This window comes from Corvus moneduloides, chromosome 18, assembly GCF_009650955.1.
Source record: "Corvus moneduloides isolate bCorMon1 chromosome 18, bCorMon1.pri, whole genome shotgun sequence".
Lineage (NCBI taxonomy): Eukaryota > Metazoa > Chordata > Aves > Passeriformes > Corvidae > Corvus > Corvus moneduloides.
The window spans coordinates 10972761-10987556 of NC_045493.1; the positions used below are offsets into that span (position 1 = coordinate 10972761).

Sequence of the window (14796 nt, forward strand, 5' to 3'; positions counted from 1 at the left end):
CCGTGACGTCACGGGGTCAGAGGGGAAAGGTGCGGGAGGCGGAAGCGGCGCCGGTCCCGGTCCCGGTCCCGGTCGGCGGCGGCCCCGCGGAGCCCATGAGCGTGTCCCTGGTCGTGATCCGGCTGGAGCTGGCCGGGACCTCCCCGCTGCCCGCGGGCTTCGCCTACAGCGCGGCCGGTGGGTTCCCCCCGCCGGGGGCACGGGCGGGGCGCGGGGCAGCGCTGCCGGGCCCGCTCCGCACCGCGCAGCTGCCGGCGGGGGCCGTCCCGGTGCTGCCGATCCCGGGGCTCCGCGCCCGGCGCTCCGTCCCAACGCCTGCTTTGTCCCCGCAGCTCCGGACATGGCAGCGGAGAGCACCGGCGCGGCCCTCGCCGCCGTGCCCGCCTGCCTGGAGGGGAAGGGCCCCGGGGAGCGGGCGGCCATCCTGCACCAGCACCTGGGCCGCAGGGAGATGACCGACATGATCATCGAGACCATCCAGCCGCCCGCAGGTACCGGCTGGGGCGGCGGCCCCGTGGCGGGGGGAACGTCCCGGTGCTGTTACCGGGCGGGCAGGGCGGGGGGCCCGGGTGGTGTGGGGTGTGCGGGGCCGGAGTCGGCCCTGCAGTTTGGAAAACAGGCAGAGAAGTTCAGGAATGTGCTTTGGGATGCGGGTGACAGAGCTGGTTATTCGTGGTGAACACTTCCACTGACCTCATCCCAGTCCACAGCTTCCTCCCGACGGGCAGCTCCAGTCTCCGCTCTCTGGGAGCAGGGACAGGACACAGGGAACGGCTGGAGCTGTGTCAGGGCAGGATTAGGTTGGATCTCAGGAAAAGGTTCTTCCCCCAGAGGGTGCTGGGCACTGCCCAGGCTCCCCAGGGAATGGGCACGGCCCCGAGGCTGCCAGAGCTCCAGGAGCGTTTGGACAGCGCTGCCAGGGATGCCCAGGATGGGATTGTTGGGGTGTCTGTGCAGGGCCAGGGGTCAGACTGGGTGATCCCTGTGGTCCCTTCCCCTCAGTAATGAGGAAACTTTGCCTTTGTGAAAGATGAAGCAAAAGCTGCCATGGAAAGAAGGAAGTCCTTGGAAGCTGCATCAGCTGAGGACAAAACTAAACAGGAGGATCAAAGCAAGGAGTGTGAGGCTGCTCCAGACTCGCCTTCCAAACAGCTGCCTGACCAGATCTCCTTCTTCAGCGGGAACCCCTCGGTTGAAATCGTTCATGGAATTATGCACCTGTACAAAACAAAGTAAGAATTCCTGACTAATGGTGGCTCAGGTGGGAGTGGGAGGGTGAGTTGGCCACCCCGGGGCTGTGGCTCCTGAGTGGAGACAAACAGGAAGGGTGACTCGATGCTGGGAATGCAGAGGGTCACTGGTGTTAATGGTGGAGTTTGGGGCTGGCCCTGGTCCCCTAGCTGTGGGTGACACTGGGGGTGTTGAGGGCTTGTACTGGGTTGTAATAGTGTAAGATAAACACAAATTTAAAAAAAAAAAAACATTTGAAAGCAGCTTTCCAAAGGATCCCACAATTAAATCGTGATCTTTGGGGCCTTGGTGACAGGCATGGGGAGCTGTGTGAGGCAGGAGGTCTCATCCAGGGGTTACAATTCACCACCACTCCCCTATGATTGTGTGAGAACTCCCATTTCAGCTCTTCCTGAAAGCCACCAGGAAGAACCCCCAGATGGGCATTGGGAATAGTAGCAAACATTGCTCAGTTGTTCTAGGAATAGTGCTGAGCATCTGGGGCTTGCCAGCTTCAGCTGTTTTTGTAGAAAAACAGATATCAAACTATTCCTGGCAGTCCCATTGTTCTTGGAGCATGCCCAGGTTAATACAGGATGCCTGTGATTGTTTGTGGTCACTCACCACAGCCTCATCCTCCTCCTCAGTGTGAGGGATAAAGTTTGACAGCAGAGTTCCTGTGGCTCTGTGGCTGGAGCTGTGTGTCCAGCTGTGTGTCCAGCTGTGCCCTGCCCAGGGGGAGGTGAGGTGCAGCTGTGTCCCTGCTGTGTCCCCAGCAAGATGACGTCCCTGAAGGAGGATGTGCGGCGCAGTGCCATGCTCTGCATCCTCACTGTGCCCGCCACCATGACCAGCCACGACCTCATGAAGTTTGTGGCCTCCTTCTATGAGGTGATCGAGCACATGAAGATCATCCGAGACTCCACCCCGAACCAGTACATGGTGCTCATCAAGTTCAGCTCCCAGGTAAGATGCCTTGGCTGCAGGAATGTCACACTCAGTTGCTGTTCAGGGGGGTTGGGTGGCTTCACTGGGCAGCCCTGAGCCAGGGTTGCACTTACCCGTGGAGAAACAGCCCTGTCCTCCTTCCCAGAGAATTCCCAGGGCTGCTGAGGTTAGTCCCACACCTGGAAGCAGTGGATGCCATGCTCTGGCTGTCCTGTTCTTGTTGGCAGGATATTTTTCAAGAATCAGTCCATTTACAGAGCTTTCTGCTATCTCTCAGCTTGTTCAGAGTGTTGTGCTGTGCTGAACAGAAAGGAGCTGGCCTGGGGAGCTCCCTTTGTTTTAAGAAAGGCTTTTCCTGCTTTTCTGAGGAGCTGGGTGGTCTCACAGCCACTGCCAGTGTGGAAAGGACAGAGCCTGAGAGCCTGGAGGGTGAATTGATACCCAGATAACACCATTTGCTCCTTCAGGCCCCTTGGACTGGGCAGCTTTAAATTCCCCCCTCCAGCTCTTGTGTGGACCCTTTCACTTGGACATTCTCTTCTCCCAGCTGCACATGATTTATTTTGGGGTTCAGGGAGAGGTTTCTCCCAGCTGTGAATTCTGCCTGAGAGATTTCCCAAGCCCTTTGTGCAGGTGGAGGGTTTGTGTGAGTCCTGTGCTAATTGCAGTAGTTACAAAGATGGTTTTATATCTCTTGTTGCATTAAATTACACAGGCAAATATCTGGTGCTAAACAGCCTTGCACCAAATCCCTAAACTTGTGCTCAATTCACCCTGAAATTCCTGTTTCTCAGGCAATTCCCTGCAGCTCTGTTGATCCCTGATGGCTGTGCCTACAAGTAGCAAAACAAATCTCTGGGGCCTTTATTCTCCTGACTGGAATCACCAGGAGTATGGGAATGTGGCATTTCATTCAGCTGATTGCCTCAGTGCAGTGTGGTGGCTGTGGAGAGAGGGTTTGGGGTGCTCCTGGGGGAAAAGGGATGATGGATTTGGCAGGGTTTGGGTTGGTTCTGCCTCCTTTGCCCTGGAAGGTGCCTGAACTGTGAGTGGTGAATGGGTTCTCTCCCACAGTTAAACTGCTGTTCCTGACACCATCCTGCAATGTGGCCCTCTTACATTTTTGCAGAGACCAAATTTGCTTTGCAAATGCACTGAAATTGCTGACAAGGGGTAAAACAGGTGCTGAAGGGAAATCCCTAATTCCTGCTGAATGCTCCCATGTCAGCGTGGTGTCACTGCCCTGAACTCCACTTGTGTCTTCCAGAGGTGATGCCAAACCTGGCGCCAAAATGCAGTGCCTGGAGCTGGCTGAAATCCCTCCTCTGGTGTTCCAGGGAAGAAGAGAGGATATGGGAGGTTTCTTCTCCTGTCCCTTGGTTGGATGAGCTGGGAGTTTCCTGTTTTTAACCAATTTTCTCTGCTCCGTGCCCAGGCTGATGCAGACAGTTTCTACATGGCCTGCAATGGCCGGCAGTTCAACTCCATCGAGGAGGACGTTTGCCAGCTCGTGTATGTGGAAAGGGCTGAAGTCTTCAAGTCAGAAGATGTAAGTTGAGTTTGGGGTTTTTTTTCCCTGCACTTCAGAAGGTTTTGACAGGATTATTTGGAGAATAAACTGCAAGAACAGCTTAATACATCAGCCCCAGCCCCGTTTCCCATTGCAGTGGTCCTTGGGAGAGTTTGTGTGGCGACTCCGTTTGTGCCTCAGCTGTGATCTAAGCCTGCCTTGGGTTGTAATTTAGGGAATCCACAGAGCACAGTGGGGCTGGTTGCAGGTGCAGCCCCTTCACTGAGCCCTGGCTGTGGCCCTTTGAATGCTGGGGATCACTTTCTTATCTTTCTAATAAATTCCCAACCACAGCGTTCCCGTGTCGTGGTGCTGGCAGTGATGGGAAGTTGGACTTAACTGCTGGTGATGGGAAGGTGCTGAGCAGTTTCTCTCTGCTTGGTGCTCGCAGGGAGCCAGCCTGCCTGTGATGGACCTGACAGAGCTGCCCAAGTGCACCGTGTGCCTGGAGAGGATGGATGAGTCCGTGAACGGGATCCTCACCACGCTGTGCAACCACAGCTTCCACAGCCAGTGCCTGCAGCGCTGGGAGGACACCACGTGAGAGCCTGGGCTTTATTTCCACCTCTGAGGCCCTGCTTGGAGTGGGGGGGGTTGTGCTTACAAAGCTCTGCTCGTCACTGTGGGGGCAGGAATTACTGCAAGTCCTAATGTTCAGTTTTTCCCATTAAGGGGCTCCCAGAGAGAAATCTCCCCGCCAAAAGTAATTGAAGGATTATTCCCAGGGGCCTCGCTGCTGAGGCAGGGAGGGAGTTGTAGAGGAATGCTGATTATTTCAAAATACTGTAGGAGAAGAGTGCTGGGCTAAACAGCCCTGGCTGCACACACAGCCCTGCTTCACTCAGCCTTGGCAGCTTGTCCAGTCCCTTCCTTGGCATCCTGCAAATGGAGCTGGGGGGCCCTGTGGGGAGCCCTGCAGCCTTCTCTCCCACCTGGATGCTGGGAGGGGAGGAAGAGGAGGTGAGAAAGAGCAGGTGTGCAGGGGCAGGCAGGGAAAGAAGGGATGATGACAAGGTGCCTCAGTAAATCAGGCAGGGGAGGCTCCTGTTGTTCCAGGTGGGTGTGGGATGAGCCATGGGAAGTCGTGTCCCTGGCACAGGGAGACCCTCCAGGGCACTGGGCAGGGCTGGGGGTTGGACCCGTGCCACTCACCCTTTCCTCTTGGTGCTCCCAGCATCCCAAATCCCTGTGGGGTGGCATTTTGGTGTGCCGGGAGCCCCCGACTGGCACCAGGTGCTGCTGTCAGCTGGGTGTGTTTGCCATTCCTCTGGAAGCTTTGCTGGTTTACTGCACCTCAGGCAGCCACAGACACTGCAGCAGGAGGCTGCAGATCCTCCCTGTGGCTGCTGCATCCCTGCTATCCCAATTCCTGGATTCTCTGATGGAGTGTGAGGAAGACTGTAGCTCTCTGTGATCTATCACTCCTAAGCCAGAGTACCAGAACTCAGTGAGATCAATCAGGTTTGGAGCTGTGCAGGCTGATGGGCTGCTTTGCTGCATAAATCCAAAGCACGGTAAATTTGGGGCAGTGGAGCATAGCCAGTGCAGGAGCGAGATCCCAAATAGCACTTAAATATGGAAGATACAATTTAAGCTGGACTTATGCTCCCAGTCTGAAGAAATGACAAAGGAAAATCCCCGTTCTCCTTGCTCAGGCACCACGGAGGCTGCAAGTGCCTGACTTTGTGTAGGAACTGACTGCAGCCCAGTTGTCTCCTCCCTGGAATTATTCCTGGGCCTTTCCCAGCAGCTAATGAAAAATACATAGACAGTCCTGGCAGCAGGATGCAGCCTCAGTTATCCCATTCCTGGCCCAAACTGCTGCTGCTCCAGGGCTGGACACAGCTTCCTTCTGGTCTGGGGTGTTCTGTCTCTTTGTGGCAGCACTGGGAGTTCCAAAAGAGATAAAAGATCTGGATCTTTGGTAGATCCAGAAGGGATTCCTGCTGCTGATTCTTTTAGGGTACAGTTATGGGGTGTTCTTCCTGGGAAGGCTGAGATTGAATCCTTTGGGTTGGGGTGAGACTGAAGCATCTCCTCAGGGTTGTTTTAAGCACTGAGGTGTGTTTGCAGAGTGTCACTTGGCTGTCCTCAGCAGGGTAATTCCGACACCCTTCCTCAGTGTGTAGCTTCTGTGTAAATCCCTTGGACTGCAGCAAAACCAGATCCAGCTGAAATGTCTTTGGGAGAACTCTTCTTTGTTCTGTCACCAGCTTAAAACCAGTAACTTTGTGTGGAATGATTTTGAGTGGGGTAAATGTGAGCTGGTGGGTGATACAGGGAGCATCCCGCTGCACAAGGCACTTCCCTGGAGCTCTCTAGCTCTCTTCTTAATGACTGCAATGTGGAGATGTTGCTTCCTGTGTCTCATGACGTTCTTGTTGCCCTCCAGGTGCCCTGTGTGCAGGTACTGCCAGACTCCAGAGCCCGTGGAAGAGAACAAGTGTTTTGAGTGTGGAGTTCAAGAAGTAAGTAGGTGGGTGGATGGTGAGATCTAGCCTAGATCTGACTGCACAGCTGCTTGGGTTGCTTTGGGCCTTAATTCTTGGGCTGATTTTGGGCTGGTTTTACCAGCCAGTGGGCTTTCAGCTTTCCTTTTGAGTTGCATCAGTGCTGGGAAGGGGTGTTTCCTCACAGGTTTCCTGTTCTGATGAATTTCTGTGATTCTTAGGAAGATGAGTGTGACAGCAGGGAGCTAACCCAGCCTGCTGGTGATGGCCCTTCCAGTCTGTGCCCTCCAGAGCTTGCTGGGATCCCTCATTCCTTAGCCAAGGCCACTCTTCCACCTGGTGGTGATTTACCCAGCCCCTGCAGGGCTGTAACTGCCTTTGATGGGCTGGGACCCCCTTGTCCTTGGCCTTCCCAGAGGAGGGGGAGTGGGAACCCTGCTCGTTCCTGAGGGTGTGACTGGAGCAGGGGTGGGTCACGCTGTCTCAGGGTGCTGCTGCCCCCCCAGAGCTGCCCCCCAGAGCTGCCCGTGTTTGTTGCAGAACCTGTGGATCTGTCTGATCTGCGGGCACATCGGCTGCGGGCGCTACGTGAGCCGCCACGCCTACAAGCACTTTGAGGAGACGCAGCACACGTACGCCATGCAGCTCACCAACCACCGCGTCTGGGACTACGCCGGGGGTGAGCCTGCGCTGCCCTTTGGGCACCCTTGGGAGCAGGGGCTGAGGCACAGTTTGCTGGAGATGGAGGAGCTTGTGTCCATGCTAGTCCCTGGCTTTGGGGAGCAGCCGTCTCTGCTCTATCAGCAGCTTTCCTGGGGCTGGAGCAGCTGGAGGAGGGAAAACGGGACTCTGTCATGAATCGGGGCGGTCCTACAGCATCCCTGGAATGTTTTTTACTCCCTTTCCATCAATTTGCCCATGGCTGTTGTGATAAATACCCCATAAGGTGGCTGGGAGGAATCTGCTAAAGTAGAACGAATCCCTGTGGTGTTGGGTTTGTGCCTTGCAGAGCAGCAGGGTCTGGGTGGTTTGATTGTGCTCCGTGACTGGGGGTTCCTCAGCTCTGAGTGCCCATAGTTGGATTTTCTCTCCCCAGACAACTACGTCCACAGGCTGGTGGCAAGCAAAACTGATGGCAAGATAGTTCAGTATGAGTGTGAGGGGGATATGTGCCAGGAGGAGAAAATTGATGCCTTACAATTAGAGGTAAATATTTTCACTTGTTGGACTCTGCGTTGTGGAAGTGTTTCCAGCCCCACCATGACCACTGTTCAATCCCATCAGCTGAAGCAGCAGATCTGCTCCCAGCCTGGAGGAATTGTCTCCAGGCAGGAGCAGAATGGGTTTACTGCTTTTTTTTCCCCTTTTTTATTTATTTTTTTTTAAAGCCTCTCCCTGGCTCTGCAGTGCTGATGCAGCGCAGTGTGAGCTGGCTGCAGTGTCGTGCTGTGGTCACTGGTGATTGAAGAGGAGCTGCTTATGCTGCTGCAAACAGGGGGCACTGGAGGGAGAAGTGGGTCTGAGTCACTCCCCAGACCATTCCTAGTGGCTCTGTGGCTTGGGTTCAGAGCCAGGATCTGTGTGGAGCTGTTAATTTGGATAGTTTAGCTCCCAAACTGAATGAGGGTGCAGGAATCCACAGCTGTGTGCTCACCTTGGTGAGCACAGAGAGCTGACAGTCTGCTGCCAGCCCTGTGCTGTTCCCTTCTCTTGAACAAATAATGATTTATTTATTTTTTGTACCTGTTGCCCAGCTTCTCCTCTCCTAACTAAAGGAGAGGAGCTTGAAATCCCTGCTTCACTGAGCAGACACTGCAGCACGATTTCAGCCGCATTAGACACGAGGGTTTGTGAGGAGGAACAGCCCACAGAGACCAGACTGGAGGAGCTCATTGCTCACATAAATATTTGGTTGCTTTTCAGTGAATTTTCTGAATAACACTTAGATGCTAAACCAGCTAATTTTAACCCTTTTTTCCCGTAAGGTGGTTGCCTAAAGCGTGTAAGTTCTCTCTGTCTTATGAGATTGAAATATTTCAAGAGAGAATGAATTTGGTGGAGTGTTTTGGCACTCAGAAATTACTGAGAGTGATCAAGGCTCTGTGCATGTTTAATTCTCTAGTGAATGCCTAATTTGATGCTTATTAGCCTGATGAAAAGGAGTAATCACCTTTTTCAACCTTCTCATGACTCATTTGCAGAACTAAAAGGGAAAAGGTGGGATGTAGGGCATAGATCCTTGTTCCAGTACCAAAATGGTGTTGGAATGGGCCATACATGTTGGAGAAGAGTAATTGGGAATTACAGAGAGTTGAGGGTGCTTTCCCAGGAATCTTCTTATAGGGAAGCTGGATATGTACGTTGATCCTTCTGCCTTGGAGTTTGGGCTGTGGGTGGGAACTCTTCCCCTCAGCCTTTGGGGTCTCATACTCTCAGGACAGGGATGGGTGATGGTTCATTTTCCTGCAGACATTTATTGCTATTGCCATGAAAAATCTGTCTCTTCCTTGAACAGTTCTTGGCTTGATACTTTCACTTGATCATTGTTGTGCTCTGAAGGCTTTCCTTAATTTCAAAAAACCCAAAGTGATTTGGTTGGGAAATCAAACTGGTGAAACCCTGCACTGGATCTGCAGCTGGGATGTGTGTCCAGAACCTCCTGATTTCATCTGGTTAAATTGATTTGGGGATTGGATCCCTTTGGGCTCCTTAACCAGCAGGGCCACCCTGACTGCTCTGTGTGTCTCTGTGTTTGTAGTATTCCTACTTGCTGACGAGCCAGCTGGAATCCCAACGGATCTATTGGGAAAACAAGATTGTCCGCATCGAGAAGGACACAGCTGAAGAGGTGAGCTCTGCCCTGGGCCTGGGGGAAGGGTCCTGGCCCTGTGCAATGGGAGAAGAAGGAGCTGATGGCTCTCTGGTTCAGCCTGGGTGCTGTGTGACGTGGCCTTGCACAGCCTGCTCTGCTCCCAGCTGGGAAAATTGGCTCCAAGATGGATCTGTCCCTTATCTGGCTGCTCCCAGGGAGCAATTTGCTGCTCAGTGGTGCAGAAGCAGGTAGATTGCCACGGAGATTGCAGCTTGATTTAAATGTGCTGCTGGGGAAATGCAGCAGTGGTGGAAGGAGCGCGTGGTGCTGCAGGATCCCGGAGCCATCCGTCTCTCCGACACGGATCTCCAGGGAATGTTGGTGGAGCAGAGACAATATGACTTTAATTTGCTCGGCTGCAGAAGGTGGAACTGTCTCTGTGCTCCAAATGCATATTGATTTGCCCTTTCTTTTTGATCCCCTCTCTTTCCTCATCACCCTTTGGGAAAAGTTCAGAGTCTCCTCCTATAAAGCATCCTGCAGGCAGGACTGCTTCAAAATGTCACCAGGAAAAATCCAGGGAAGATATTCTACTGCTTTTTCACTCTACATAGATCCTTTCAACCAGGTTTAAAGTGAGTCAGGATTTAGAATTGAGTCCTTAACTTTCTTCAGGACTTTTAATTAACCATTTAAGTGTCTGCAGTTAAGTAAAAATAGAAATTGTGACCATTGAAATAGTGGTCATTGACCTTGTTCTAAAGAACAGTCCCAGAAATCTTATGGAAAGCCCTATAAAAGGAAAATATTTTATCAAAAACCATCTTTCGAGTGGCCAGGAGACGCAATCCACAAAGCAGCTCCAAAGTGAAACCACTCTGATCCACGCCCCAAACGTGGTTTCACGTTTAAAGATCCCAATAATTTTATCCGTGGCACTTGTTCCATGTAAGTCTTGTCTGGATTGGTGCCACCATGCAGAGTATTCCATTATCGGTACTCAGGCTACTTCCCCAAATTAACCATCAGCTGCACAAACATTCCCTGATTAGGGCTGGAAGGCTTAAAACCTGCTCTCCATCCATGTGTGCTGACACTGCCATTTGTCCAGACTGCTCCTCCAGGAAAGCATTTTCCATTAAATCCCTGCCCCACTGCATGTGAGCACTGATAGAGGGGAAACAAGAATTCCTGACTAAACCTCCCCTAAGTCTCATTCTGGAGGCTTGTCACTTGGAGAAGGAGAGCTTGGCTTTCTCCAGGAGCAGCACCTGGAGTGGGGCAGCAGAGGGAAGAGGAAGGCCGTGGCCAGTGGGTGTTTGTGTTTGTGTGAGGGAGATATTGGTGTCAGTGGGTCAGTGCCTTCTGACAGCTCTGCTGAGTCAGCCCCGAGCAGGGCAGCCTGTTCGTGTTCACACTCAGACCACATTCTCTGAGGTTTAGTTTAAAATGAGCAAAAACCCAGCCTTGTAACGCCTCAGGGTGGAAATCTGAGTTTGCTGCTGGATCCAGAACCACCAGAGAGTGGCCAAAGGAATGCTGGATGCAGGCAGGAAGAAGTTAAGGAGCTGCTGCAGCTTTTGGCAGTGCCTGGCATGGATCTACAGCCGGAGTTGCTGTTCTGTGGGAGCAGCTTCCACGGCAACGTGGCTCCTTGTCTGGGATCCGAGGGTGACACAGGGGGTCCTCAGCAGAGCAGAGCCTTGGCTCCAAGCTTTCCTTACCTGGGGACAGGAATTGGTCAAAGTCTAGAAACCGCTCCAGAAAATGGAGTGTCCTGACGAAAGTGCAGCGGACTTTGAGCTGTTGGAAATGCCCCTGTGTTTGTTTTTACAGATTAACAACATGAAGACCAAATTTAAAGAGACCATTGAGAAGTGTGACAGTCTGGAACAGCGGCTCAATGACTTGCTCAAAGAAAAGCAGTCAGTGGAGAGGAAGTGGGTACCGCTGCCAGGTTTAGTTCCATGGAGCCATTAAAACACCGTGCGCTGACATCCAAAAAGAAAAAAAACCCTGCTATGCTGGGCAATTTTGAGCTGTTTAAGCTGGAATACTGAGAACATGGCTTGCTTTAAAAAAAGCTCTGATTTCTGTAGGTGTTCACAAATGGGAAGTGTCTGAGTGAGCACAGCTTTGGGGCCCTCAGCTCCCTTTCCACGCTCTGCATGTTTAGCGTTCAGGGATCCTTCCTCTCCCTGCTCCAGGGAGATGCCAGCCTGCTCTGCTGTTGGTGGGTGCATCCAAAGGGATGAAAGGCAGCTCAGCAGAGGCATCACCCAGCACAGAGGAAAATACAGATCTTGGGAAGTGCCTGGAGGAAAGATGTCGAGCCTGGCAATTGCCGATCCGTGTGCTCCCTGTGTCCCCTGTTCCTCGCAGCCCACATCCTGTCCAGCAGTCCTGGCTGGAGCAGGGAGCACAGGCAGGGAGTGAGCAACAGGCAGAGGAGGGTGCCAGCAAACTGCCAGGGCAAAAGCAGGGTTTTGGGGAGCAGGAAGCCCTGTGTGTGAATCACAATGCTGATACCCTTGTGGGAGCATCTTCCTTCCCAGGGAAGTGGTATTTTGAGGGTCTTGGAGTGTGGCAGGAGGCCCCTGACTGCCCTCAGATGTCTCAGGCTCCCTTGTGATCCCTGTGCCCTTTTTGGCACCCATTCCAAAAGCTGCAGGTGTGTGTCCAAGGTCAGTTCCACCTCCCAGGCACATCCTGCCTGTTGCCTGTGCTGTTGGCTTTGGCATGAGATGGAATTGCCTGACCTGGGTGGGATTTCAGAGTCTTCTTGTATTGCCTCCCCTTGCCCATCTTTGCTGGAAAACCAAATTCCAGGTGTGGTTGGTGGGCTGGGGGTCAGTTGCCCAGTGAAAAGCTGAGGTGCTGTTTGGTCTGGGTGGGCAGTGCTGCTGTCCTAACTTGTGCTTCTCTCTGCAAGGTGTTCCCAGCTGAACAACAAAGTGGCAAAACTCTCCAACGAGCTGAAGGAGGAGCAGGAGCTGAACAAGTGCTTGCGAGCAAACCAGGCCTTGCTGCAGAACAAACTGAAGGAGGAGGAGAGAGTGTTAAAGGAAACCTGTGAGCAGAAGGACCTGCAGATCTCCGAGATCCAGGAGCAGCTGAGGGATGTCATGTTCTACCTGGAGACGCAACAGAAAATCAACCACCTCCCAGCTGAGACCCGCCAGGAGATCCAGGAAGGACAGATCAACATTGCAGTGGCATCTTCTGCCAGCTCCTCCACAGCAGGCACGGGCAAACCTTCCTCCAGGAGAGGCCGTGGCAAGAGGGGGAAATGAGAACAGGAATTCTCTGCTCCCACCCTGGAACTGGCCGTGCCAGCAGCAGGCCAGGCTCACCTCGGGACTCGGGCTGGGAACACCCAGCTCACTAAAGCTCAGCTAGAAATTGTCTCCAGAGCTGCTCATAAAACTGGCTGCCAGTCAGTGGAGGTGTCTGTGGTATTTAAAAGCATTTCACTGCACTATTTAGCTGTTTTTAGGCAGATCTTGGTGACCATTTTGCCTTCCCTCCTTTTCAGAGCCCCTCCTGTCATGCATTTGACTTTCTTGGAGAGTGTTTTGGGGTGGGGGGGTGTGTCCATGTCCAACATCCTATTCCCTGCAGGGATGCTGTAGAGTAGGCTCAGCCCAGTGTGTAAGGCTTCTCCAGTTCTTCTCCTGGATTAAAAGTATTCTCAACTAAGAAGTTATTTAATAAACAGTGTAAATTAGGTTATATACATCTGCTTTTTGTATGTGCAGTCCTGACACTGCAGAACTGCCTGTGCAGGAGTAGAACTGTAGTTTGGAAAGAAAAAGGAGTGAGGTGTGGAAAATAAACCATCTTAGCGGTGTAAGAAACCAGGCAAGTCCTAAAGGCCAATGGGCTGGGAATTTAAAGGCTTTTAAGGGACTTTGCTCTGATCTCTCTTCATTTTAAAGGTGGCCTTTGAGTGGCCAGTGGTTGCTGTACTGCCTGCAGGGCAGAAAGTGTGGAAGTTTTGTGTTCTGGATGCTGTTTAACGTGGTTATTTTACAGGTATTTTACAAATTAAGTAGTCATCTGTGAATTGGGGAACACATTCCCAGCATTCCAGCACTCCTGGAGCAGGGGGGGGGGTGTGTATCCCCTGACCCAGTGGCACTGGGAGTATTGGTGTAAGCTCAGAGCTGTTCTCCTCAGAGCCAGGTGAGGAGAGGGACAAGCAGAGCCTTTTCCAAACTCTCTTCCCACATTCTCAGAGCTCCTGGTGCTGGCTCTGTGGCGGAGCCGGGGGCGCTGCCCCTCCACGGGATCCTCAGCAGGAGCTGCAGTTCTTGGTTCCAGTTCCTGTGCTCACCAAAACGTGGCACTATCCACAACCTCAGCTGGCAAAGCTTCCATGTGACTTGCCCCAAAGGGACACGGGTCCTGTAAGGGAATTTCGTGCACAAATCTGGTTTGGTTTGGGTTTTTTGTTGGTTTTTCACTTAACATCTAAGACTCGATGCTCTGGGGTGGGAAGTTTTCCCTGGAGAAGTGACTGTCCTGGTTGCTGTTGTGCTCAGAATCAGAGAATTTAAAGGCTGATCTTTTGTTAAAAATGCCAGGGGAGTCCCCAGTTGTCTTTCCAGGCCACAGGATGATCCTGGTCTTTGTTGGAACAATCATGACCTTAGTTTGGAACACTGAAACAGCTCTGGCTGAGCAGGTCCAGCCTGGAACACGGGCATGACACAGGCAGCCCTTTATTGCTAGAAGTTGTTCTTTTTTTGGCCCGTTGAAAGGGACAAGTTCCAGTCCCTGGAATGACCCCGGGAAGGCGGGTGGTTCTCATCTGCTTCCTGGCTGCATGGACTGAGAGTGTTGAACTTCCTCCTTGGAATTACAGGGTGCTGTTAGTGCACTCTGGGCATCCACTGCTTGGCTTTGGAGATCTGCCCCCACCACCTGGAACTTGGACCTTTTCTAACTTTGTAGCAGGAATGTACACTCACTTTTCAGTGTTTGGATTGTACTACCAGGCTTCTGCCTTCTGTAAATGACTCTAAGGACCTAGAGATGTACAGCACGGCTTGCTCTCCTAGAGAAACTATTTTATTTAAGATATATTTTTACACCATTAAGATCCTCTGACCTTTTGCTGAAGGCTTGCTTTGTGTAGAACACTAAAGATGCTGTACTGTATCTTGGAATTCATTTTCAAAAAATGTGATGGAAAATTAAACCAGCGTGCAGTTCTTTCTGTGTGTGTGTTCCACTGGAGGGGAGGGAGGAGGTTATTTTGGAACTCGGATAGTTTTTAACTCAAAAGCAAAGCTGTCCAAATGAGTTCTTGGTCATCTTTGGACTGGGGAAGTTGGGCTCAGCTGAGCTGATAGGAGCAGATAAGGCTGGGCAGTTATCTCTGGGTAGCTCTCGCAGGAAAAGCAAGAATTGTTGAATGCTTTATGTTAAACCAAATCACTCTCAGTCCTTGAGTCCCCTCCAGCTTCTAAAACCCTCCCAGGTGCCCAGAGACCCTGCAGTGTCTGTCTGGGTGTTTATTCACTGCTGTAGATCATCGGGCTCCCCCAGCCTCCCTCCCTTGGGAGACTTCCCACGAGGAGCTGGGGCTTGCGGTGAAGGGAAAAGTCCCACGTCAGGCCGGTCTGTGACTCTTCCTTACCCATCATCCGGCCCCACAAGTGCCTGGAAAAAGCATTGGCCCTGGGACCTCAGCCTGTGGTCAAGTTTTGACATCAGTAGCTGGAGCAGCAGGTCAGCCCTGGCCATGACTCACTGTCACCACCACAGCAGGAGGCTGCAGC

At 52.4% G+C, this 14796-nt stretch overlaps 1 protein-coding gene across 1 annotated transcript; it reads left to right on the forward strand.

Annotated features, from left to right (window-relative positions):
• The first annotated feature begins 3 nt into the window (after positions 1–3).
• On the forward strand, positions 4–14227 carry BRAP (BRCA1 associated protein). Its single transcript, XM_032127898.1, has 12 exons — positions 4–177; positions 333–491; positions 1031–1232; positions 2007–2196; positions 3614–3727; positions 4140–4288; positions 6141–6216; positions 6739–6877; positions 7295–7404; positions 8957–9046; positions 10847–10950; positions 11943–14227. The coding sequence occupies exons 1-12, from the start codon at positions 96–98 to the stop codon at positions 12301–12303; spliced, it is 1776 nt and encodes a 591-aa protein (XP_031983789.1). The 5' UTR covers positions 4–95; the 3' UTR covers positions 12304–14227.
• Positions 14228–14796: the final 569 nt, after the last annotated feature.